Source organism: Lutra lutra, chromosome X (genome assembly GCF_902655055.1).
Source record: "Lutra lutra chromosome X, mLutLut1.2, whole genome shotgun sequence".
NCBI classification, from domain to species: domain Eukaryota; kingdom Metazoa; phylum Chordata; class Mammalia; order Carnivora; family Mustelidae; genus Lutra; species Lutra lutra.
Window position 1 is genome coordinate 63,293,338 of NC_062296.1, and position 27,512 is coordinate 63,320,849.

Below are 27,512 nucleotides of genomic sequence, written 5' to 3' on the forward strand. Positions count from 1 at the left end.
TCAGTGTCATATAAGTCATGACAAGTTAGGGAGATTATTTTAAAGAAAACTAAAGAGGTAACAACCAAATTATTTTGATTCCTTTCAGGATACCAGTCTGGGATTGGAAAAAAAAAAGTCACAAAGAGTATTTTTGGGAAATCAGAATATACACTGATGAGTATTAGACATCATTATTTAAAAAAAATATTCAAAGGTAGGCAATTTATTTTCCACTCCTTTTCTTTTTTAAGTAATCTCTACACCCAATGTGGGGGCTCAAACTCAGGACCCTGCAATCAAGAGTGGCATGCTCTACTGACTGAGGCAGCCAGGTGCGCCCATATTAGGCATTATTAAATCACCATTAAATTTCACTGAGTGTGATAATGGTATTATATGTAAGCAGAAAGTGTCTTTATTCTTAGAGGATACATACTGAAGCACATGTAGGTGCGTGGGGGTAAAATACCATGTTTACAACTTACAATAAACTGGTTTAGAAGAATCAAAACCCAAGTACAGTTGACACTTAAACACAGGTTTGAACTATGTGGATCCACTTACACATGGATATTCCCGCCATACAGTACAGTACCGTAAATGTATTTTCTCTTATGATTTTTTTTCCCAAGATCTTTATTTATTTGACAGAGAAAGACAGAGAGAGAAAGACAGCAAGAGAGGGAACACAAGCAGGGAGACTGGGAGAGGGAGAAGCAGACTTCCAACTGAGCAGGGAGCCCAAGATGGGCCTGATCCCAGGACGCTGGGATCATGACCTGAGGTGAAGGCAAACGCTTAACGACTGAGCCACCCAGGTGCCCTTCTTAAGATTTTTAACATTTTCTTTTCTCCAGTTTACTGGATTTTAAGAACATATTCTTACATATAATATATGCATATAATACATATAACATACAAAATGTTAACTATTATGTTATCGGTAAGGCTTCCAGTCAAGAGTAGCAGGCTCCTCAGTTTCGAGGGCACCAAAAGTTATACATGGATTTTCAACTGTGAGGGGAATCAATGCCCTTAACCCCCACACTGTTGAAGGGCCAATTGTATACATATAAGCAAGACTGGCAAAATGTTAACTGTTGAAACTTTATGAGTATAACATAAAAGGTGATCACACTGTACTAATTTGTCACCTTTTCCGCTGGTTTCAAATTTTTCAAAATAAAAAATTGGGCATGTGGTAGGGAATGTGGTCAACTAACCCACACGTATCAGGAGTATATTGTGTGTTTAAAGTGAGATTCATCCAGAAGTGCTAGTCTAGATAAACTAGAAGTTCTAGTAGCACAGGAAGTCATTTTGAAATAAAAAATCCAATTGTATCGTAAGAGAGAAAACTATAACTGAATGACAAATTTTAAGCTAGAAACACAAAAAGTATGAGAGTAATTTGGAAGAGGAAGAACAGAAATGTTATAAAAGCCTTATGGCAGAGATGTGAGAAACTGGGGAAAGAAAGAACTGCAACAGAGAAGAGAGTGAGGGGTGTGTCAGGTGATGGGATAGCAAGAGTAAAAGCAGAGCTGGGAAGGAGGGTGGTGTATGCAAGCCAGTAGTATGGAGTAAGCAGGGGCCTAGTTAGGGGAATCAGAGGAATTTATATGGTGAGTCACAGGAATGCCATTATACTATAAAACAGTGGTTTCAAGGGGCACCTGGGTGGCTCAGTGGATTAAAGCCTCTGCCTTCAGCTCAGGTCATGGTCCCAGGGTCCTGGGATCGAGCCCCACGTCGGGCTCTCTGCTCAATGGGGAGCCTGCTTCCTCCTCTCTCTCTGCCTATCTCCTCTGCCTACTTGTAATCTCTGTCTGTCAAATAAATAAATAAAAATCTTTAAAAAAAAAAAAAAAAAAAACCAGTGGTTTCAAAAGCAATCTAAATAGTATCCTTGTAGGGAAAAGGAAAGCTGCTCTGACAGAAGCAGGGAAGGTAGCCCCGGGTGGCAGTGTCAGGTGACCCTCTGCTTCCCCAACTCTCAGCTGACAGGATGAGGCCTTGAAATTCCCCGGAGTTTTATTTAAAAACCCACAGCTATGAAGGATTAGAGCCTTTTTCATACACAGTAAAAAGAGTTAAGTGGTTGTACTGTGGTATTTAGTGCATGACACGTAACAGGAAATGATTTAAAAAAGTAAAAGAGGGGCGCCTGGGTGGCTCCGTCATTAAGCATCTGCCTTCGGCTCAGGTCATGATCCTGGGGTCCTGAGATCGAGCCCTGCATCGAGCTCCCTGCTCAGCGGGAAGCCTGCTTCTCCCTCTCCCACTCCCCCTGCTTGTGTTCCCTCTTGCTGTGTCCCTCTCTGTCAAATAAATAAATCTGGAAAAAAAAAAAAAAAGAAAACCCAAGATCAAGATATAATTGAGAATTTTAATTTAAAAAAAAAAAAAGGTTATTTATCCCATCATTCCTAGAAAATTATATATTAGGATAGCAAAGTTGTACGTAAAATCTATTCTGGCTAGTAAATGCAAGAATGATTTAAGGGAAAAAAAAATGAGACTACCACCATTCTGTAATCCTGATGAAATACTCTAGCCAGTGATGATCAATGGCTGTGATCCATGGGATACAGACATTACATACTTCTCCCCACTGATGTAAACATTACTGTCTATAAAGTAGCTTTGCCTATCATTTCAAAAAAAGAAAAAAGAAAAACACCTCAATCTCATCAAGTCTCTAGATCTTACTCCTTATTTATAGGAAATACAGCAGACTGAGGAAAACAGAAAATACAAAAATACCACAGGGATTCTATCAATAAAATCCAGATGGTTGGAAACTTTACATTGTAAACTACCTACTTTTCCCCAAAAAACAGCAAGGATTTTTTTTTTTAAGATTTTATTTATTTATTTGTCAGAGAGAGAGAGAGCGCGCGCACGTGAGCGAGCGCGGGAGAACACAAGTAGGCAGAGCGGCAGGCAGAGGCAGAGAGAGAAGCAGGCTCCCCACTGAGCAAGGAGCCCTATGCGGGACTCGATCCCAGGACCCTGGGATCATGACCTGAGCTGAAGGATGCGGCTTAACCAACTGAGCCACCCAGGCGTCCCAAGGATGTTGTTTTAGTGGTAGGCCCCATCAAGAAAAATGATGAGACTACAAGGAGAGTCATAGCAACATTTGAGGTATATGGACTTCATTTGGATCCCAATTTCAAAAAAATACGTAGTAAAAATCAACTGTGAGAAAACTGAGTAAATATGAACACTAATAAGGATATTAAGGATTTTTAAAAGACACTATAACAGTACCATGGTTAGGTTTAAAAAAAAAAAAAAAAAGGCACCAAAGATACACACTACAATATTTATAGATGACAATGTGTGAGATTTGATTCAAAACAACTGGAAAGTAGATGGGAATGTAGATTAAACAAGACTGGGCATGAGTCAACAACTGCTGAGGCTGGGGGATGAATATATATGGTTCTCCCTACTTCTCTCGATTTGAGAAATTTTCAAAATAAATATTATTTTTTAAAAGTTTTTTAAAATTTATTTGACAGGCAGTGAGAGAGCACAAGCAGGGGGAGAAGTAGACTCCCCTCGGAGCAGGGAGCCCAATGCAGGGCTGGATCCCAGGACCCCGGGATTGTGACCTGAGGTGAAGGCAGATGTTTAACTGACTGAGCCACTGAGGTGCCCCCAAAACAAAAAATTATTAACATCTTAAGAAACTAAAGAATGCTGCCTCTCCAAATTACGACACTTTCTACCTCTGACTCTGAAGACAATGAGAGTAAAACACTAAGAAGTAAAGTTTGATTATTACAGCAGACTCCTGAATAATGTGGGGTGCTGACCCCCATGCGGTAGAAAACCTGCCTATAACTCCTGACGCTCCAAAACTTAACTAGGAACCTACTGTTGGCTGCAGGTTTTACCTATAAAATAAACAAGCAATTAACACATATTTTGTATGTGTTATGTATTATATTCTATATCCTCACAATAAAGTAAGCTGGGGAAAAGGAAATGTTATTAAGAAACCACAGGGGGGAAAAATCCATTTAAAGTACTTTACTGTATTCATCAGGGGAAAAAGAAATTCCGTGTATAAGTGGACTCAAGCAATTCAAACCCATGTTCTTCAGGGTCAACTGTACTACTGTTTAAATATTAAACATAAAGATGAAGTTTAATATTAGTGTACAGAGATGTTTGTAAAGGTTTAAGCAGTATCCCTATTACCATCTATTCCCAAATTACCTGAACTGTTTCCAAAATCCTCTGGGCACATAGTACTGTAGACGAGAAGCAGCTAAATGACCAAAGATGACTTGAAGGTGTCTTAGGACACCGATATTATACTCCTTCCTATCTTCTGTTTTACTTAATGCTGGTTTGTCTTCAAATTGTTGAGGATATCCAAATACATCATCTCTGGGATCAACATTGCTCTAGATATGAAAAAGTATTAGTAAGTTAATCCAACTTTAAAGTACAAGAAAGTATTTTGAGACAAACGCCAGTTACTGAACAAATGATTTATCATTTGTACTTCTATTTCTTATTTCCAAAGCACTTAACTTCCAATTTATAAATTTTAATTTATAATATGTGTTTATCCCCACCATTTCACAGAAGAGTTGTCATAAAGGAATAACCCTGCCTGTATACTAGAAAGGTAGGTAATTAAGGCAACATAGTAGAGTTGAGGTATTTAACACAGACTGAACTGGACCCCAGGGCAGGTGCTGCCACTGAGAAGCTGGCTAACCTTGAGCAGGTCAGCTACTTTTTCTTTTTCTTTTTCTTTCTTCTTTTCTTTCTTTCTTTCTTTCTTTTTTTTTTTTTTAAGATTTACTTATTTATTTCAATCAGAGAGAGAGTGAGCTAGAGAGAGAGCACGCACAAGCACAAGCAGGGGGAGCAGCAGACTCCCGGATGAGCAGGGAGCCTGAAGCGGGACTAGATCCAGGACCTTGGGATCGTGATCTGAGCCAAAGGCAGATGCTTAACCTTTTTAAGGTTTCAGAAGCCCTGTAAGCATTAAACTACCTCAGAGCTGACTGAGCCACCCAGGCTTAACCTTCATGTTTCTAAGCTTCAGTGTTTCCTCATGGGGATGTGTGGCTGTGGGGAGGATTAGGAGGTGCTCAGGTCTGCGAATAGTCAATAAAATATGCATATTAAGAGTAGTACTCTTCAAAAAATGATGCTGGAAAAACTAGATATCCTCATGCAAAAGAATAAAGTTGGACTCCTCCCTAACACCATATACAAAAATTAACTCAATACTGATCAAAGACCTGACAGCAAGAGATAAAATTATGACATTTTTAGAAGAGAACATAGGGTAAAAATATCACAACATTGAATTAGGTGGTAATTTGTTGGCTAGGACAGCAAAGGCACAGCTAACAAAAGAAAAATGAGACATACTGGACCTCATGAAAATGGAAACTGGAACCCCTGTACACTGTCGGTAAAAATGTGAAACAGTGCAATCATTGTGGATCAGTTCCTTAAAAATTAAAAACCGTATGATCCAGCAATTCCATTTCTGGATATATGCCCAGAAGAAATGAAAGAAAGGTCTTGAAGAGAGGTTTGTACACCCACCTTCATAGGAGTACTATTCACAATCGCCAAAATGTGGCAGCCACCCAAGTGCCCACTGATGATCAATAAACAAAACATGGTCTGTCCACACAGTGGAATATTACTCAGCCTTAAAAAGGAAGAAAATTCGGACGTATGCTACAACATGGCTAAACCGCGGACATTATGTTGAGTGGAATAAGCCAGTCACAGAAAGGCAAATATGGGATGATTCCACTTATATAAGGTACCTAGAAGAGTTACATTCATAAAGATGGAAAGAGAACTGTGGTACCAGGGGCCTCTGATACAGAAACAGAGAATATCTAGTCCCTGTCCATGAGAAACTTTGTCCAGGGATGGAAACAAGAACACAGGCAAAAGCAAAGAACTAACAAAACCCCACAAGTGCAGTGGTGTGCCAAGACAACACAGAGCAGAAGGTACCATGAAAGTGAAGATGGGACACCTTATTTGAAATTACATCATATTTGATCTGCCTTGTTTACTTGCAGTACAATTAGCTATCTCTCCTTGTGCTTACCCTCAACATCCCAGAGATGTGATGGGCTATAGGACTAGAATTTCAATTTCCACTCTAAAGAGGGATTCTTAACCGGGTATAGGCGCAAAGCATCCCCACTATGAAGCTTTTTATAAAAAGGTAAACAATGCTCAGACCCTACCCCCTGCGATGATGTGGTTCAGTGGATCTGGGGAAGAACTGGGACAGGTATGTTTCAGAAGCCCTGTAAGTATTAAACTACCTCAGAGCAAATCGCTGTGGTGACTGAAGAGAGGGAAGGAGGAAAGAACCACCAAAGACATTTACAATTAGAACACATTCTGGCTCCTCTCTGCAGTTCTCACCAACACCATGAACAGGAAAAGATAAAATAAAAACAAAGAAATACAGGATGGATATAAACATGACCACGACTAAGTCTTGCAAATATTCTCTTCTTGAAAGAGCTGTGCCATAGTTAGGTCAAATCTGGTCCGCCACTACAACCAAACTTTTCCATAGCTTTACTGTGCAATGCATACTCAGTAAGGAGCCTAAATTTTGTCAAAAGACTGCATGACATCTGAGGTAGAGAGAGGTTTGTTGCTTAAGCAAGAAGAGCTATGATCTGAGGTAAATGTAAAAGTAACCTAAAAGCAAGCACAGATAATGAAACTGGCACAGAGTACAACTTAGCATAAATTAATGGAGATATATTTAAAAATATCAGGTAGGAAAGTGAAAATATAAATTGTTATAAAAATGAAGATCCTTATGATTATGCAAACTCCAAATTATATTAAACACTTAACACAAAAAAACTGAGTATGTGAACTGCTGCTTTAAAACATATGTACCACCATGAAAATGAACTGCAGTGTAAAGTCTGGCAGCTAGTGAGCACCAGATTATGTCAAGACATAGCAGTCCACGCTGGGAGACTCCAGCTTTATTTTCAAATATGTATCAACAAGTCCATCAAAAGTATAAGACTCGGTAAGAGAGAATGATAGTGTCTAGTAGCAGAATTTCAAACAGAAAACAGAAATGCTAAATAAAATTTACCTCATTGTCCTGCTTCTCATCCCCAGACATATCATCATCTACATCACTACCTGTGCCTTCAATTGCAAGAATACCGTTCCTGATGGAGGGAATCATGTAGAGTTGCTGAATCACAGAATTCATGTAGCAAGTAGCACCAGCATTTTTCAGCCCCACAAATCCTTTAGGTGGGCGGGGTCCAACAGGTGGCAGATATTCCCACTCTGTAAGTGCTTCACAAGCTGAGAGAAGGGAAAAGGTTCTTGTAGTACAAACACAACCATTTTGTCCACTTTTAGCTCTAGTAAGCTGGTAAGTGAACATTACCAACAATTCCACTACTTTCCCAGCCAGATGAAGCAGTACATTGAGTACAAGTTTCCCCCTCAACAAACTGAAGGGATGCAGCAACTTGTACCACTATAGGGTTTCTTACCCCACCATTTGAAACCCCGTGTCTTACCTAGCACTGCTTCTATGGAAATGTCAGAAACAATCTCCTTGCTAATTTCTATGCGCTCACTTTTTTTTTTTTAATTTTTACTCTTTAAAGATTTTATTAGAGAGCAAGCGAGCGAGCACAAGTCGGGGGGTGGGGGTGATGAGGAGTGAGAAGCAGGGAGCCTGATGGAGGACTCAATCCTGGGACTCTGGGATTCTGACCTGAGCTGAAGGCAGACACTTAACCCACTGAGCCACCCAGACGCCCCTCTATGTGTTCCTTTTACTTTTAGTTTTACCGTTCAGTCATTATGAACTTTAATTTTTTTCGACTTTTGTAGGTTTTTTAAAGTGTCTTCAAATTCATTCTGACATGTAATGTTAATATAAATACACCGATATATTATATAGCTTGCTCAGTTTTAAAGCATCCTAGGACCACCTGGGTTCATATCCAGGTTCTGTTGTTTACCGACTCTTTTCACCTTCAGGTAAGCTTCCGTTTCCTTTGTAATAAATGTAGTAACAGTGACACCTGCTTTGCCTATAACTGCAATGTTATTTTGAGGAGCTGATGAAATAGTGAATTTGAGAAGTCTTTTAGAACTGTAAATCACTGTATGTCTCCCTCTACCTGGTAGTATAAACCAGGAAACAGTGTAAAATATTATCACTGTCTACGGGACTGGTTAAATAAATTATAGTATACTCAATTAAAAAGTATATAGCCAAAAAATGGAATTAGGCAGATATGTACGTGTCAATAGGGAACAACTGCAGATATATTAAGAGGAAAACAAAGTGAAGACACTGTGTATACCATATGTCAATCTGTGGTTAAAAACAAAAACTATACCAAAAAAAAACCTTTGCATGTGGATTTTCCATACAGTAATGCTCAAAGGACAGACACAAACTGACAATAATAGTTACAGCTATCAAAGGGCAGCCACGGACTAAAATGGGCAGGAAACGTTTTTAGTATGTAGCTTCTTAGGTACTTCAAGTTTTTACCATGTTCTACTCAAAAACAAGCAGCCTGTTTTCTGCCATCTTCAAGCCTATAAAGGGATACTCAGAATAAGACTTCTGAAACAGCAAATATATCTAGAGGGCTGTGGTACAAGGCCACTTTTTGCTGGCTAGTAGCAGGGTCCTCCAAAACCAGAGCACACAACTCATCTTAAAATTGAAGGTGATGACTGCCCAAGATAAAACAATTCTATATAGGCAAGAGATGTGCTCCCATATACAAAGCAAAGGACAACACGGTGCCTCCTGGTGGCAGACTGAACAAAACTGGATGAATCTGGGGAGAGGTTACCCATGTCCATGGAAGCAGTGGCATGGTTCATGCCAAATTTCAAAGCAAGCTTCCTGCAAGGCCGAGGGACATAGAATCTGTGTGATACCATACCCCTTGAAGGTGGTTAAGCTTATTGAAAATTAAATGAATAAATGTGTGGATTTGTTAAAAAACAAAACAAAGAACTCTGAACAAACAAGACTCTTTTTAACCTCCACCTTATTATATATAGATGTGGTAGAATAAATAGCTAATGGTAAAACTTTTTTTTTTTAATGGTCTAAACTTTTAAGCAGTTTAATCAGAATCTCCTAAAATGTTATTAAAAATGTCCTTATCTTCTGAAATACAACATATCAAAAAATTTCACGCTTTTAAATGTTTACTGTAATCAATTATATCCTTAAGCTTTGAGGATACACATGGTTTTCTCTTAAATTATTTGTTAGATTCCTTATTTCTGCTTTTCCAGTCATTTAATACTGTCCCCCCATCCTTTGGGAGCTTCAGTTCCAGATCTGTACAATCTGGAGTCTAAGTCTATCTCAAGGGCTTTTGTGTGAGCATTACCTGAGGACTTAAACTGCATTAGAATGTTATTTTCTCATATTCTCATCTTTTAAAACCAGATTTTCTTTGGGCTCATATGAAAATAATATTAAAGAGCTTTTAAGTAAGGGCCTGAAAGGTATTTCAAGGAATGCAACTTGAGTTTTAAATTTGAACTCTGCCATTTATTTTGACTACTTATTACTGTGGTTTGGGTTTTATTCCAGGTTTGATGGGGAAGAAATTTATTTTGCTAAATACTCAGACCCCTACAGAAGACATTTAAAAAACACTTGAAAATTTTTCTGCATCAAAACTCTTTGCTTGTAATGGTGTGAAATTATGTATCTATCTCCTACAAATGTTAAGCTAGTTGCTGAAAAAACATGAGCTGAAGATGTTTACCTAAAAAAAAATTAGGAAAATAGAATTTGAACAAATTAGAGAATTATCTGTCATCAAAACACTGCATTTTAGTATACTTACTAGTTATTGCTGTGCCAATATAATACATTTCAGTCAAAGAATCTACTATCTGTTTGAGATTCCTCACGCAGCCAACAGCTAACGCTACAAGTAACTCAAAACCAGCGTTAATGGTAGCTGGGGAGCTACAGACTGGAATTGCCTGTTCAGCGGGCAGCTCTCCATTTCTCATATATTGCAGGTAAACATTGGATGCAGGGAAGATGAAATCATCAATTAATTCCTACAAAAGTTGAAAAAAGGATTATGTATTAGCAATTACATATGTATAGGTTATATATAGTTCTATTTCTATAATGTTTATGACAAAGTTGTGTGTATACATTTATCTTTTTTAAGGAAAGATAGAAGTGTCTCTTGGAAGGCAATAACGTTAAATTACTTGTCAGAATTAAAGCTACCATTACATCTGAGAAAACTTACTTGGATTCTCTAATAAAAAGATTCTACTTCAAAACACTATTTACTACAACTAACAAATATACCAAGCTTTTCTGATTAAGAGCAAGTTGACTGTAGCACTTAACATTTTAAATAAATTTACTCTTTTGTTTTCTTAAGAGATTTTATTTATTTGAGAGAGAGCAGAGCAGGAGAGAAAGTACAAGTGGGGAGGTGGGGCAGAGGGAGAAGAAGAAGCAGGCTCCTGGCTAAGCAGGGAGCCTGATACGGGGCTTGGCTCGATCCTAGGACCCTGAGATCATGAGCTGAGCTGAAGGCAGATGCTCAGCTGACTAGGCCCCCAGGTGCCCCATGTTTACTCCTTTAATCATATGTGTGCCAAAACTAGTTTTAAATAAAAATAACATGTACTAAAATGATACTTTGAGTTACCACACATGTGAAGAAAGTCATTAAAGAAATAGGATAAACATGATGCAATCTCACAAATATGTGTTGTTTTAAAAAGACTGAAATGAAAAATTCAGATTTTCTAAAAAAAAAAATTCAAGTGTGTATTTACTTTATTAAATACATAGTTTTATTTACATACAAAATTCAGAAAGTGTATTTAAAAAAATCACTGCAACCTCTATAAAGATTTTTTTTTTTTAAGGTTTTATTTATTTGACAGAGAGAGAGAGTGATCACAAGTAGGCAGAGAGAGAGGGGGAAGCAGGCTCCCTGCCTAGCAGAGATCCCGATGCAGGGCTCAATGCCAGGACCCTGAGATCATGACCCGAGCCGAAGGCAGAGGCTTAACCCACTGAGCCACCCAGGCGCCCCCTCTATAAAGATTCTTTTTTTTTTTTTTTTTAAAGATTTTATTTATTTATTCGAAACAGAGAGAGAGAGATCACAAGTAGGCAGAGAGGCAGGCATAGAGAGAGAGAGGAGAAAGCAGGCTCCCCGCTGAGCAGAGAGCCCGATGTCGGCCTCGATCCCAGGATCATGACCTGAGCCGAAGGCAGAGGCTTAACCCACTGAGCCACCCAGGCGCCCTCTATAAAGATTCTTAAAAAGGCAGAAAAGGTCAAGATAATACACCAAAGACATGATATTATAAACCAGCCAGATAGATTTGGTAACAAACATCGAGGAGGTCAGGATATCTAGTTTTGGACAAAACTTACTTTAATGAGATTAGCACCTCCTTTTTCACAACCAATATGATACTTTTTCTCAGGGGTTTGAAAGGCCAATAATTCTTTTGTTACCCCAAGGTGACCTTCTAAGATTGTCTCTTCAACACCTGTTTCACCTGTTCTTTTAACATCATCCTGCCAAAGAAAAAATAACAAATGTCTAATTTATGGAAGGGAGGTAAGGAGGGAGAGAGAAGTCACAATGAGAGAACTAGAAACACATTAAGTAATTCCCCCAAACCTTTCCATTCTTTAAAATTTATTTTTATTTTTAAAAATCAATCAATTAATCATCCAGTATAGTTAACATACAGTGTAGTATTAGTTCCAGGTGTACAATATAGTGATTCACCACTTCCATACATCATGCAGTGCTCGTCATGACAAGGGCCCTCTTTACTATCCCCATCACCTATTCCCCCCCACCTCCCCTCTGGTAACCATCTGTTTGTTCTCTATTGTTAAGACTCTTTTTTTCTTGCCAAAGCTCTCCCTTCTAAGCAAGATGAAATTATCTTCAGAACTTCTAGGGATATAGAAGCTACATATCTCTTCAGAAATAAATTCTCATACAATTCTGAGTAAAAAGTATTCAGTGTTAACATCAAGACTTAAGTGCTAGTCTGTACACACTGGTTTTTTGTTGTTGTTGTTAAAGATTTTACTTATTTATTTAACAGAGAGAGACCACAAGCAGGCAGAGGCGGGTGGGGTGGGGTGGGGGGAGGGAGGGGAAGCAGGCTCCTCACTGACCAGAGAGCCAGATGCCGAACTTGGTCCTAGGACCCTGAGATCATGACCTGAGCCGAAGGCAAAGGCTCAACCCACTGAGCCACCCAGGCGACCCATACACACTGATTTTTGATGAGAACAATTCAAAGGTTTTACAAGATGAAAATTTATAAAAAGGCCCAAGATTCTAAAATGTAAGAGGCTGAAAAATCAGTATTTCAAGCTCCAAGTAAAACAAAGCATTTTGTTTTGCATTCATTCCGTGAATCATGAGTTACTAAGACCCACCATCACAGAGTATATTCTTTGGTCCTTTTTATTACTCTTTGGTGTTTTTCACTTAACCAAAACGCTCAAAACTACAAACTATCAATTAAAAAAACACTCTATCGATACAATAAACATAGTATTAAAGGTAACTTACCCTAATTCTCTTAAGCCAATCAATTTCATTATTGAGAAGAACTTCAGCATTGGGTATGTTAATATTACTATTGTAAGCATAATTAAGAAGGTGTCTTAAAAGGGTGAAGTAGTCGCCTGAATGCTTAGCTCTCTCTCTGGCTGTGCTCTGAAACAATAAAGTAAAATAATATGAATTCACATGTCCATGCACAGAAGCCACTTTTTTAAAACCTAGAGATAACTAGAGCAGAGTAAAATAACATGGGAAGTTCAGAATATTTACTTAATAAATACAGGCTGTTCTAACTTGAATATAAGCTAAAACCATAAATTCCTGAATGCCTTGTTTAAAGAATTAATCACACTGAGAAGCATATTAAAAAATGTCTCACCCCCAACACGGTGAAGAGCAGAGTAATGAAGAAAAGTAGAGGCCTGTGTCCCATGCAACATCTGGTGCACATCAAAAAGAACTGCTCTTGTGCGACCTGGCGAACAGTTCTGAAATAAAAGTGTTTCACATTTAACATATTATTTGCACGAAGTAAAAAAAGAAAAAGATTCTAACAATGGCCTGTCTTTGGAGGGAGGGATGGGGTGGAATAAAGGTGAATTAAAAGTAAAAACACAAGGATACAAGGTAACGCCCCCTGAAGCCCACAACCTGGAACACATGTATTGGCTGTATGGCAGGAACCTCAAATTGTCCTAGAAGAGTTTGAGGGATACCCTGTAACATCCCTTTCTTGGAACAGGCTGGAAATGCTCTATTGAATACAAGATGGCTTACAGTAAGCCTTACACATCTTTTGGGCCGTCCACAGAATTTTTACTCATTGTGCTTTGGGGCACACAACTCTGTAGGATTGCAATTATAGGAAGGATAATGCTGCAATGTCCCTTTTATTATTCTGGTGGCTCCCAAAGCATGGTCCCCAGATCAGCAGCATTAGCATCATTTGGGAACTTGTTAAAAATGCAAATTATCAGGCCCCATTCTGGACCTGCTGAATTAGAAATACTGGGGGTGCTACCCAGCAACCCGTGTTTTAATGAATCCTTCAGGTGACTTGAATGTGCACTAAAGATCGAAAACCACTGTATTATACAATATTCTATGATGACCCATGGGAAGAACTTGTCTCTGGTCCAGTAGTGAGAACTTTACCTGATGACTATGAATCCTTTAAAAAAAAAATTAAATACTATATACATGTGACCAGAGCAAATGTCCAAGAGGGTAGAAAGATCACCCATTTACTGCTGTGCCTCAAGAACCTAGAATAGTGACCCACGTATAACAGGTGCTAACAATCAGTTCCGTTACCACATGCACAGATGCTGTTTGTTCATAAAGAGTGATCTACGACTCCATTAGAAAGTAAACTCTTTCAGGGCAGGGCCTTGGTGACGCCAGGGTTTCTGACACCTGGAACAATGCCTGACATATGGGGGAGATGCTTAACAAGTACCTGCTAAGCACTTGTGTATCTTACGGACATTGCAAACTACATTTCATGGGAAACTACCATGTTTCTGTCTTTGTGCTAGCTGACAGCTTAGAACCAAATTTATAGCTCAGTGTAAAGGACTTGACAGACTACATTTTGTGTAGTTTTCTGGAAACCCGTACATGGTCTTATAAACCAGGACTTTAGAAGCCGGTGGGTAAAATCTGATGGAATCCAAGTAAACCGAAGTCAGGAGTACCTAAGTTTTTTGGGGAGAAAGTCTGTAACTTTAGTTAGATTTTCATAGTTATATGTCATTCACATTGTCCTAGTTCATTTTTTAAAAACTCAGGTATGTAGCTCAAATAAAGTAGGAATCTATAAAAAGTTAGTATTTGTGATTTCCTGATGAAATCTCTCTCATACATGTAGATTTCCATAATGCTTTCAAAGAAACACATGCCTATCATCAACAAATCGTGTGGCCTGTATCTTTATGACATACTCAAAATCTCACTTCTTACCACTTCTAATACTACCATACTTCCAGCCACTATCATCTTTTATTTGGATTAACAGTCAGTTTTTCCTGACACTCTAGAACTTATTCTCAACAAAACCACCAGAATAAACTCAAAATGTAACTCAGAGCACACCATTCCTCTGCTCAAAACCCTACAATGGGATGCCTATCTCCTGGTAAAAAAAAAAAAAAAAAAATCCATGTTGTTAGAATGATCCATAAAATCCAAGCAGGCTGCCTGTTAACTTTCTGACCTCATCTCCTACAGCTGCCTATCCCTCACTCACTGCTCCAGCCACACTCGTCTCCTTGCTGTTAAGACACCAGGCACGTTCATGCCTCAGGACATTTACATCTATTGTTCCTTCTGCTGAAAACATGCTTCCTCCATTATCTACAGGGATTACTACCGTCCTCTTTCAGAGGTTTGTTTAAAGGTCAAAACCAAACTCTACTGACTCCCCACTATTCCTTATCACCTTTTCTCTCTATAGCATTTATCACTAACATACTATATATTTTCCCACATGTTTGCTCCTTCATACTCCCATCTCCTTTAGTTTGTAGATTCCAAGAAGGCTGACATTCTGTTTTGTTTACTGCTATATCCCTAGTAGCTGGGACAGTGCCTGCTGATACATAATAGGTACTCGCTAAATTATTTACCAAGACTGCCTATACCATATTAAATCGAGTACTTAGGTCTCAGCATCAAAGGCCTTCTGCAAACTGACTCCCACTAATCTCCTTTACAGTATTATCCTGTACTCCTCTTTCACACATCAAACCAGACTACTCAGCTTTTCTCTGAAAGCACTACGCCGGGGTGGCAAACTCAAATGTCTTCATCAATGTCAGGTAACATAAAGGAGTTGAATAAATAGGTAGAGTATAAGGCAAAAGTTGCTAGAGGGGCTGGAAAAAAAACATAGTCACCTAAAGGAATTTTGATCAAACTGTTAGTGATTATAGTAAGTTTAGTGATACGATATGGAAACAGACCTCACCTAAACAAAGGTCTGGGAGACTTTTCAGAAAACGTAAGAGAAAATGTGGCATTGAAGTTGAAACTCGTAAGCAGCAGCAAGGGTCAAATTGTGGAGTGTTTATAAACCAAATTTGAATGTTCAGACTTAACTCAAAGGCAATGGGAAGGCATGGAAAGACTTGTTACCAGGAAAACAATGGGATCATGCTTGGCAAAGATCATGCTGTCTGCAGTGTGGTCACAGGATGAGAATAAAATACCTTAGCAGTGAAGCACTGGGGTGGGACGATTAAGGATATTGCAGCTGTCTGGGCAATGGATGCTGGGTTGTTTAGACGAGGGTAGAAGCAGTATGGAGGAGGAAGAACGGAGTCCAACAACACAGAAGTAAAAAAACCATAATGGGGACTGAGGTTGAGGGGGTGCATCGCCAATGCCCACCTTCCATTTGTATGCACATATAAATCTTACCCGAACCTGAGCTCACGTTACATTCGGTGAAGTACCTTTACTTCTGCTCTTTCTGGGTAGAAAGTAACTTATTCCTCTTCTAATTCCTAGAGTACTTTGCCTCCTATGACACGGATTTCTCTCTCCAAGCTACTTGAGTGCAAGAACTATCTTATTTGACTTTGGACTTTGTCAAGCACATGGTAGACTCTCACATTAATTTGCTCATAGAGTATAATTACATAGAGTATAATCACGTGGCAGAAAGTCAGAACTCAAAAAGAGGCAGGACACTGTCCTGTAACTTCAGCCTTAGTTCAGCCAGCAGCGGTCTAGTGAGTTGCTACAGAATTAAGGGAGAAGGCAAACACGGGATATGCACTGTACACAGGTATACTGGTTAGTAATATTATGCAAGTATAAACTCTACCTGAGGGGCAGCCTCATGTACGCAGGGCCACAATCCTGCACCTGAAACTATTGGGGCTGGATGTGTTTGGGGATTCAGATTTCAGAAAGGTAATGCCAACAAATTATGTTCAAGTCAGGTTTGCTGTCAAATTCTTACAAACGGGAAATAAGGGCCTTTGAACCTGTAGGGCAGGGTGAGGGCCAGTCTGAGAGAAGAAAATCAGATACCTAAAGCTCAAAAAGATCTTGCTCTTAGAAGACCCTATCTGTTGTTGACTATAAGAGAACAGAGGCATACTGAGATAAAGTACTGCCTACAGAACTTTGAACTTTACTTCATTGTGTCAAGTTTCAGGGGAAGGAGGAGGGAACTGGGTCTAATTTCCTGTAAGGGGGGAATGTTTATAAAGGTCTTTAGAGGGCAGAAAACCTGTAAAACCAAGTGCAGCCAAGAAAGTGAAGAAAGTTCCTAATTTAAGATTTGAGAATCAATATAGAATAAAATAAAAATTTGCTACCTCTGGGTTTGACTTCACTAAAACTCTTCGGATAATCATCTTTCCCCTCCTCCTTCCCCCTGACTTGTTATCAAATAGAACCGGACTCACTCAACCTGTTTTCTTCACATACTGGGTTATCTCATGATGATCACTTCTTTTCAAGGAGGTAACAAGCACAACCTTACTGGGGGCGGGAAATCAGGTCAAAGGACTTTCTGAATTTCAAGGAAATTAGCAAGGAACTTCTAAAATAGTAGACATTCCCACTACATCACTTTACAGCATCCTCTGGAATGAGCAAGTTATATCTATTCCATCAATGTACTTTTTTTTAAAAAAGGCTTTATCACTAGGTTTTATTTCAGCAAACTTTATTTTGACGTAACATTAATTTCATCAGTGATTTCTGTCATTGCTGAACGAAATGGCATCTGAAAAGATAACCAAAGTGAACATCTTCTTTCTTTTCACATGATATATGGAAGACAGATTAATTACACGTAACAGTGACACTAATTAGAGCTCCAGTTTAAAGAGTTAGCCCATGAAGGTCAGGATTAGAATGACATGAGGATGGAAACCAACATTTTCTACAAATCTGATCGACTTGCACAAAAAGAAGTCCAAAACAAAGCTTATGCCATTGATTAAATGACCTTGAATTGAAAACAAGGGCTTTAATTATTTGCTCTTTGGTCTCATTATAAAATGCAAAAGTTCTTACCATAACCCTGACTTGTGAATTTCATACTGAATTAACAATTTCTCTTGAAGCAAACAAACCAAAAAACCTGGCATCTACATATTCAAGACAGGAGGCGAATGTCCTGTTTAAGTGAAATCTTACCAACCAAAATTTTAAAATAGGCTAAAATATTTATCTCTTGAGTGAAACTAAGTTCTGAAATTAGGGAAAAAATTAATTTTACTTTGAGATTTGATGTTGCCATTTTGCAGAGACTAAAACCAAAGTTAGGTCTATGCAAAATGTGGTTAAAAAATTTTTCTTAAACACTATCATGCTATAGAGACAAAAACCACTTGATTTCTGGGACAAATTCTGCCAGCATAAATTCATTTCTGTGTAACAAAAGATCAAGTTTCTTACAATTATAAACATACTTACTTGCTGTGACAGTGCAATAGTAAGTCAATAATGAATGTCTGCCAAGCCTTTTCTTTACTAAGAGCATCCAAGGCTGTCGGAATCAAGGCAAAACACAACGTCATCACTTCCAATGCTTCACAGCAAACCTGTTCATCTTCCAAGTCTGGCTCATTGCCTGCGTTGGTCTGTAAAATTATGGTCAGAGGCAAGTTACCTAGAGTTGAATTTAAGAAAAATCTCACACAACTTCAAGTTAGTGCTTAAAACTTACAGACTCACTTAAACCATTTGGCCTCAGCCTCTCTACCTGCAACCTGAGACCCATTTAAGAATAGTATGGAAATGATTATAGTACGGAGATAATGGAAATGAATAGTGATGTCTAATTCCAGTATTTTGCTATATTCCATGGAACGATGAAGGAACTCACTGAGAATATCACTTGTTACTCTGTCCTTCAGACTCCTAGGGATCTTCTTTCTGAAACTATCACTCCATTCTTAAGGCACACTCTAGCACTGCAAGAGTTAGGCACTTAGACTAGTTCCACAAGGTAGTGTACCTACAGTGCCACTGTATTCTAAAACAAATTTCTTAGACAATTGCTCAGGAAGGTTTTACAACCTAAAATATGCTTGGATAGGTAGCTAGTAAATTCTAATCCAATTTTATAAAAAAGTGATGATTACAATACATGCCTAAAAAAGAACAAGCATTCAAATACCAGCTGAATGGGGGCACCTGGGTGGCTCAGTCAGTTAAGTGTCTGATTTCACCTCAGGTCAAGATTTTCGGCTCCTGGGATTAAGCCCTGTATCAGGCTCTGTGTTTGGTGGGGAGCCTGCTTTTCCCGCTCCCTCTATCCCTCCCCCAACTCATGCTCTCTAATAAATAAAATCTTAAAACAAACAAAAAAACTTAGTTGAATGCCCAGGAACTGTACCAGACAGATGCTACAGGATTCTAAAATATATCCAAGGAAAAACAGGGTTATGTTGGCCATAAAATGGAAGGTCTACCAAGCCCTAAATTCCTACAAATTTAATTTCCTCTTCTAAATATTCTAAATATTATGAGGGGTAAGTATATATAATAAGAAATGAAGGAGTCAAACACAGCCTCACTTCTGTAAATAATTTGCTTCATCTAAGGGAAGGTCAGAGATGATACCTAACTGGCTGACACTGTTTCTACCTTTGACTGCTTTTTTTATTTTTTTTAAAGATTTTATTTATTTATTTGACAGACAAAGATCACAAGTAGGCAGAGAGGCAGGCAGAGAGAGAGAGAGAGAGAGAGAGAAGGAAGCAGGTTCTCCGCTGAGTAGAGTCTGAGGTGGGGCTCGACTCCAGGACCCCAAGATCATGACCTGAGCTGCAGGCAGAGGCTTTAACCCACTGAGCCACCCTGGCGCCCCTCCTTTGACTGTTCTCACAGACAAAAATATTTAAAATGTCAGGACACCACAGCTCACAGTTAACTAAACTAAAATTTACATATGACAGATAATGAAAGAAGAAAAATGGAGAGAATAGGAAAAAGCAAATTCAATAGGAGATCATATCTGAGACTAGTGAGAAGTAGAAAAACATTGTCTCATATTTTAAAAAGCAGCTTTACGGCAGGATTCTGAAGTACTTTATTTCAAAAGTAAAATTTTACTGTATTCTCATCTTACCTATAGCTACCATTTAATTGTTAACCATGAAGATGCAAATGATTGGTAAAGATAGCAGATGTAATGATTCAGCCTCACACACAATTAACTTTAATTTAAAAGGAAAATATTTTTGAGGTAACTCTTACCTTCTCATAAATTTTAGTGATTTCTTCATTTGGGCTAAATACTAGCTGTAATGCCCCACATCCTGATGCCCAGATGATTTTCTGAATAGCTCTAATTACACAGATATCAGGCATATATCTTGAAGCCTGCAAGACAATGCACAATAAAAATGATATGATAGCGTATTAGAGTAAAATAATAACTGGAAAAGAAAAAATGTTTCTCCTTATAAAAAAAAAATTGCTTTTGTCCCTTTTTTTTTTTTTCATTTAACAGCAATACCACAAAGCATGCTCTCCAAGTTATTATCTGGCCCTGTATTACTTTCAGTAGTAGTCTTTAAAAAGACTACAAAGATGATGCCACCACCATTCTACTCATTTTTTTTACCCATAAAAAATGAAAACCAAGTCCACACAAACACTTGTACAGAAGTCACAGAAGCTTCATTCACAGTCAGAAGAAAGAAAACAATCCACATGTCCTTTGCCAAGTGTACGATGTGGAGTATTCACAATAGGATACTACTCGGTAGCAAAAAGGAATGGAATAATGGTTTACAAAACACAGATAATTCTCAACATCGTTATTCAGAGTGGGAGAAACTAGACATATAGGAACACACAAGGTAGAATTCCACCTGTATAAAATTCTAGAAAATGAAAACTATTCTACAGTGGCAAAAGATAACTGGTTACCTGGGGTAGAGGGAAGGGACTGCAAAGGGACATACAGAATGATGGAAATGTTCTGTGTCTTGATTATGATGGTGGTTTCACACATACCTGCATTTGTGAAGACTGAATTATATACTTTCAGAGGATGTTGTTTACTGTACATAGAGGATTCAAACCGGAAAGTACTAACGTTAGTATCAGGCAAAATTCGTGTTAAGGGAACTCTAGACTGAGACAGTTATTAGAGTGAGTAGGCCTAGGAAAATTCAGCCTTGAGCTGTGGTAAGGGTTATTTCTTAATTAAACGGAGGGTCAAACATAGAAATAGACATGGCAGGATTTCACAGCTTAGAAACTTTAATACTAACCTCATCAGATATTTGCTGAGCAAGACGAATGGACACATTTCTAAGCATGCATTCAGATGATGGATTAGGAATGCTCTGAAGGGCACTTTGTAGCACCACGGCTTGATCATGAGTAACTTGGTTGACCTGAAATAACAACCATTTTGCTTGAAGTCAGTAATCTGTATAGAACCAGACCCAACCACATGCTCCCCACCATCGCCACTCCCTCCAAATGACCTCCCTTCCATATATACACATGGTAGAACTGCAGTGACTTAAACAAAAAGCAGTCTGTATTGCCAACAATGTGGGCCTCCACTTTTTCTTATGCAACAAGGTGCTACAGGTCCCTCTGCAAATACCCATTCTAGATTAATTCAACTTGTGTCTCTACATGTGGGCACAGTATAACTTGTGGACATAAGTGATAAACTGAAGTGATGACTCCAACCCCTACCTAAAGACTAATAAATTACTCCACACCTCTTACATGTGTGCTTCTGGGCAGACCCTGTTCCCATTTCCCCTGCTCATCATTTTCCTCTTTGAAAGGGAGAAACGTTAAGGAATTTCAGTCACAGCTACTGACATTTGCTATTATGACGATATATGTGGTATTATTCCATATCACATATTTAATATAACATCACATATCTAATCAACATTCCAATTTCCAGATTAAGACCTAAGCTATTTATAAAAAATAGAATTCCTAGAGCTCTTCTCTTCTATCCATAAACTTAGTAAACCATCACTTGTGATGAATATAGAAGACCTCAAATTTTAGTCAGAATTAAGTGCATAGTTTGACCTCTCCTAAGTAGACACTGAATTATGGCATGTCTTGAGAACTTTTGGTGAGATGGATCAAGGATGCCACCAAGGCAAAGACAGAGTCCACAGTTGGAATAAGCTCAGAAGTGGAGGTTAAGCCTATCAAGGTGGGAAGAGAGTGGCAACAGGCTAAGTCAATTACAACTTTCTTATTACCACCTGTATCTTCATATATCTGCCAGGTACAAGTTAGTAAGAGATGCATACAGAGTTTTTATCAGGTTTAAAGTAATTGAAAGCCAAACAGGGTTTAAAGGCGTAGGGAGGAATTGTCCTCTTAAATTAAGAGTATAGCCAGTAAAAAGCATTTTCACTTTTCATACAAATTTAAGAGACAGAAACCTCTAAAATAAGATACCACTGGAAAGGAACTCGAAACATTCTGAATCAATTCTGAACTCAAACTTTAAAAAATTACCATTTATTACTATAAATCAGACATTTTTAAAAAAGCATATTACCGATGTCATGGGATTCACGCCTTCTACACCTGGCTGACAAGCTTCTGCCACAGCTCGAACGTGGCCATAGCCAATGGCAGTTAGCAACAGTTTGGCTATTTTAAGAGCATTGAGGTAAGCACCCCTTCGAGTTTCCATATCTGCATTTGGTAGGAAGTTATTTCTGGTTAGCATGCTCAGGACGAGGGGCAGGCCACCACTTTTCAAGAAGTGAAATTGAAAATCAGAGGAATCATCAGCCAGAGGTGCACCAGCAGGCATTAACAAGGCATAGACTACCTGGAAGAAGAAAAGGACTGTATTAAAAGGGTTTAAAAAGATAACTTCCATTTTCCCTATCATCATTGCTAAGAAATTCTTGACCATTTAAAAAATATTTCATTATTAGTGTTATCCATGTTCTTCAGATTACCACATAAAAAGGTCAAGTTCAAAGAACATGAAATACATTCAAAAGGGGAAAAAACCAACCTCTGTTAGGTATAGCACTTGTGAGGCTGAAGGACCAAAGAAAAGCGAGTCAAGAGATGGACTAAGGCTGCTTTCTCCAAGTTTGGCGTGATCTAAACAAATAGCTCTTAACTTTTCTATTGTTGTGCTATCTGTAAGAAAACAGGAGACACAGTCTAAAACACAACATAATCCATGCATTCACAGAATTTCACTTTTGGTATTTTGAAGATTACTTTAGTACGGCATAACTATCAATTCATTTGACTTATAGGCTCATACCTCACAAGAAATAGCTGGATCTAGATTTAAAAAAAAAAAAAAAAAAAAAAAAAAATCACTACGAACTAGGACTTTCTTATCAGTCAACCCAAACATGAAGGAGGTGGTCTTCACCCAGTCAGAGACCTCAAATCAACATGCCTCCACGACCACTGGAAACCTAAAAAATACAGTACACTTCAAAAGGAAGTCATCCTTATCAAGATAACAAAAGATAAAACATTAGAAGCTCTTCCTTCCAACTTCTCTATTGTTCACCCTCATGACACTACGCATTAACTGCTCTATTTTATTGAAAGGAGCGTAGTGGTACCTTAGAAACTGAATTGTAAAAGGAAAGACACAGAAAGAAAAAAAAGAAGGAATATAGGTACCTCGCCTAACACCACTTCACTGTTATGAAAGACCTATAATAGCACCCGTTTTCCATTAGCCACAAGAAATCCAAAGAGGATTCTTGCTTTTATGAAAAGAGGCAAAAAGCAAAAATAGCATTCAGTGTTTGTTTTGTAGAAAGTTGTTCAAGAGGCAGTGTGCACCCCCAAGCAGAAAGTGGCCCCGCAAAGCTCCTTCCCTGGGAGTGACATTCAGCATCAAGCCACCAGAGTTTTGGGCTGCCTCTGTGAGCTTTTGTGCTTTTTCTTATTTTGTGCATCCATTAGAATAAGATGTGTCCTAAGGTATCAGAAAAGCCCAAGAGGTTACTTTCTGGGTGTGGGAACACTCTAAAAAAATTTCCATATAAACCAGTGGTAACTGCTTCTTTAAAGGTTTTACACCATTTTGGCTTACAAAAGTTTTCATAGGAACACTCTAGTTTTGAGTAGGAGAAACCTACAGTCATTAATGTTTACCTCAAAGTAAGCACAGGGTTTTCTTTTTATCCTCCCCCCACCACAGTATTAAAACACCAGTTTCTTTCTTTCTTTCTTTCTTTCTTTCTTTTTTTTTTTTTAAGATTTTTATTTATTTGACAGAGAGATCACAAGCAGGTAGAGAGGCAGGCAGAGAAAGAGGAGGAAGCAGGCTCCCTGCTGAGCAGAGAGCCCAATGTGGGGCTCGATCCCAGGAATCTGGGATCATGACCTGAGCTGAAGGCAGAGGCTTTATCCCACTGAGCCACCCAGGCGCCCCACCCAGTTTCTTTCTTTAAAGATTTTATTTATATGGAGAGGGAGAGGTAGAGGGAGAATCTCAAGAGGGAGAATCTCAAGCAGACACCATGCTGAATGTAGAGCCCCATGTGGAACTCAGGAACTCAATCTCATGACCGGAGCCAAAACCAAGAGCTGGATGCTTAACCGACTGAGTCACCCAGGCACCCCCACCTTCCTTTTAAATCACAGTGAAAATAAATACTTTGAAAACCCCATGATACAATTCAGTGTTACCAAACATTCGAACTTAAGAATAGTCAATCAACTTTAGAAAGTACTTTATTACCATCAAATTATTTCCAAGGTAAATGCGCTATGATTAAAATACCACTTGATAAATAAGATGGCTTTAAAAAAATTAAAAGCTTTTTTTTGAAGAATAAAGGTAACTGAAAATTACTGTAATTGCCATAATATGGCAAGCTAATTTTATAGGCCTGGAAATAGCCTAGAACTAGCTTATCAAAAAATCTTCAGTTTGTGGGCTGTCTGGCTGACTCAGTGGAGCATGTGGCTCTTCACCTTACGGTTATTAGTTCGAGGAGAAACGCTGAGTATAGAGATTACTTAAAAACAAAATGAAAAAAAATCTTAAAAAAAAAATCTTCAGTTTATATTAAAACTATTGGTTTTCCCTATTCTGAAGGGATAGTGACACATAATATAACTAAATATAAATTTCTTATAATCAAACATTTGTGAATAGCTTCTCAGGTCATTAAATATTCATCCCCTGTATTATTTTTGTGATTAAAATAACATTATGTCACTTTATGAGTTTAATCTCCATTATTGGGCATTTGGGTTTTTTCCCAGTTTTTTTTTTTTTTTTAACACTGAGTATTCTAGCAGCTAAATCTTCACAATTATTTATTTCATCAGGAAAAAAATCCCGCAAGCAGATAGAACCACTAAGGTCCAAGACTTCTAACATATAAACCAAATTAGTCTCTAAAAATAAACCTATTCATGGGCTGTATCTGAGAATGTCTTGCTGGATTTAAAAATAGTCTAGGTAGGGACACCTGGGTGGCTTAGTCGGTTGGGCTTCTGACTCAGGTCATGATCCCAGGGTCCTGGGATTAAACCTTCCATGAGGGTCCCTGCTCAGCAGGGAGTCTGTTTCTCCCTTTCCCCTGGTCCTGCTCTTAAATAAATAAAATCTTAAACATATATATATATATATATATATATATATGTATTACTTCCTCAGTTTAATGAAAAGGCCTGGAAACAAGACACACCAGTAGTACTAAGTTTCTGGTTTCTAAATACCCTCTCTCACAGAAAGGAGTAATGGCTGATTCCAGGGCTAGGATTAAAGTACTAGATGAGCTTTAAACATCTTGGGCTATATATATATATATAAAACACATCACAAATAAGGTTGCCAACCAGTAAATGTAGAAAGAATGATCAAGTTAAGTAAAATCACCATTTTGCAACCATTACAGGAAAAACTGATTCAAGTAATAATCACAAGGAATGGTTAAACCAGTAAGTAAAAGTCTGATGAGAAAAGAGTTACAGAGTCTCAAAACATCTCTCCAAAAAAGGAAAAGTAACTTTACAGAGGAGAAACCTGTAGACATCAATTAAGTGATCTGGGATAATGTCACCAATGAAGGACAAATGGACATATGCCTCCTGGTATAATGCTGAGAAAGAGCATCATGTAAGTGGTATTCTGAGAGAAATGTACCATCTGTATGTAACATCAGGAACAGACAAAACCCAAGGAGACACATTCACACCACAACTGATCTGTGCTTTTCAAAACCATCAAACTCGTAACAGTGAAAGACTGAGGAACTCCAGATTAAAGACACCACATGAATCATGCAATATAAGAAGATGAACTGGATTCTCAACCAGAAAACATTGTTTTAAGGTTTATTATGGGGAAAATTAGTAATTATGTATAAGGTCTATAAATTATCAATGCTATATTTTCTTTTTTAAAAAAATTTTATTTATTTGGGAGAGAGAGAGCATGAGAGGGGAGGTCAGAGGGAGAAGCAGACTGCCCACAGAGCTGGAAGCCCAATGTGGGACTCCATCCCAGGTCTCTGGGGATCATGACCTGAGCTGAAGGCAGTTGCTTAACCAACTGAGCCACCCAGGTGCCCAATGCTGTATTTTCTGATTTTGATTAATACTGTGGCAATTTGAAGAGAATGTCCTTGTTCCTATAAGGCAACAGGTATTTAGGGAAAAAAAGATAGGGTATCTACAACTTGTTCTCCAAAGGTCAGAAAAAAATCTTACCACAGAATGACGTAACAAATATAGCAAAATGTTAACAACTATTGAATCTGGGGAAGGATAAATGAGATTGTACTGCTCTAAGTTTCAAATTACTTAATAAGAAATTAACTTTTTATCTATTTTTTAAAAGAGTTTATTTATTTTGACAGAGAAAAAATGAGAGCACAAGCAGGGTAAGTGGCAGGCAGAGGGAGAGGCAGACTGCCCATGGAGCGGGAAGTCTGATGTGGAACTCGATTCCAGGACCCCGGGGATCATGACCCGAGCCAGAGGCAGTCACACAACACTCAGGTGTCCTGAAAATAAGTTTTGTTTTGTTTTGTTTTTTTAAAAAAGATTTTATTTATTTATTTGACAGGCAGAGATCACAAGTAGGCAGAGAGGCAGGCAGATAGAGAGAGAGGTGGAAGCAGGCTCCCTGCCGAGCAGAGAGCCTGATGCGGGACTCGATCCCAGGACCCTGAGATCATGACCTGAGCCGAAGGCAGAGGCTTTAACCCACTGAGCCACCCAGGCGCCCCCCGAAAATTAGTTTTTAACAGGAAAAAAGGTACTCTTCAAAAATAAGAGACAAGCAGGAAACAGAAGAAAATAAAGCACCTATCAGTATTAACCTTCAGGGAAATAAGTCAAGTTTATTAAGTTGTTACACGTTTCTAAAACCCCAAATAGCTCATATTCAAGTGGCAAATAAGAGAGTGTCAGTATAATGTAGAAGGTGTCACTACAGCAGCAGAAGTGCAACTTTCGAAAACCAAAACCAAAACCAACACCAACCTAACGAAAACCCCTTGGCCTGGCAGCTGTACAGCAAGAGGCCCTTTAAACTTGTTAGGAAAATGAAAAGTGAGCACCTGCACGCAGAACTCATCCTGAGAGGTGCACTCCCAGCCTTTTAGGACTCTTGGCGGGTGTTTGTTCTGGACCCACTTTAATGGCAGCCCATCTGTCTCAGAGCTCCACTTCTCCCTGTGTTATCCCAGCACTACCAAGTCAGCACTTTCTATTGGTCTCATGCCTTTTCATTATCTGCTAAGGCAGCCTTCAGCCACAATCAACTACCTGGTGGGCTGTTTAAGCTCTTTCTGAAGAGTCAAATTATTTTTATTAGTGCTGTTTAAATTCTATGTGAAAGGGCTGCCTAGACTAGGGTATTACAGCTCAAGCAGGGTAAGGAGGACATCCCTGTGGGAGGAGGGGAGAAAAAATTTC

At 38.5% G+C, this 27,512-nt stretch overlaps 1 protein-coding gene across 4 annotated transcripts in view; it reads right to left on the bottom strand.

The window, feature by feature from the left end:
- The window catches only part of USP9X (ubiquitin specific peptidase 9 X-linked), a 166,666-nt gene that overhangs the window by 23,214 nt on the left and 115,940 nt on the right, over positions 1–27,512 (bottom strand). For all 4 annotated transcript variants that reach the window (XM_047715204.1, XM_047715206.1, XM_047715203.1 and 1 more), the window contains 11 exons: positions 22,615–22,745; positions 22,144–22,422; positions 20,867–20,992; positions 19,842–19,967; positions 18,054–18,220; positions 12,997–13,105; positions 12,624–12,770; positions 11,456–11,602; positions 9,882–10,104; positions 7,121–7,341; positions 4,216–4,406 (listed from right to left, as the gene is read on the bottom strand). In XM_047715204.1, the coding sequence (XP_047571160.1) occupies positions 4,216–4,406; positions 7,121–7,341; positions 9,882–10,104; positions 11,456–11,602; positions 12,624–12,770; positions 12,997–13,105; positions 18,054–18,220; positions 19,842–19,967; positions 20,867–20,992; positions 22,144–22,422; positions 22,615–22,745 (1,867 nt within the window). The remainder of the gene's footprint in view (positions 1–4,215; positions 4,407–7,120; positions 7,342–9,881; positions 10,105–11,455; positions 11,603–12,623; positions 12,771–12,996; positions 13,106–18,053; positions 18,221–19,841; positions 19,968–20,866; positions 20,993–22,143; positions 22,423–22,614; positions 22,746–27,512) is intronic.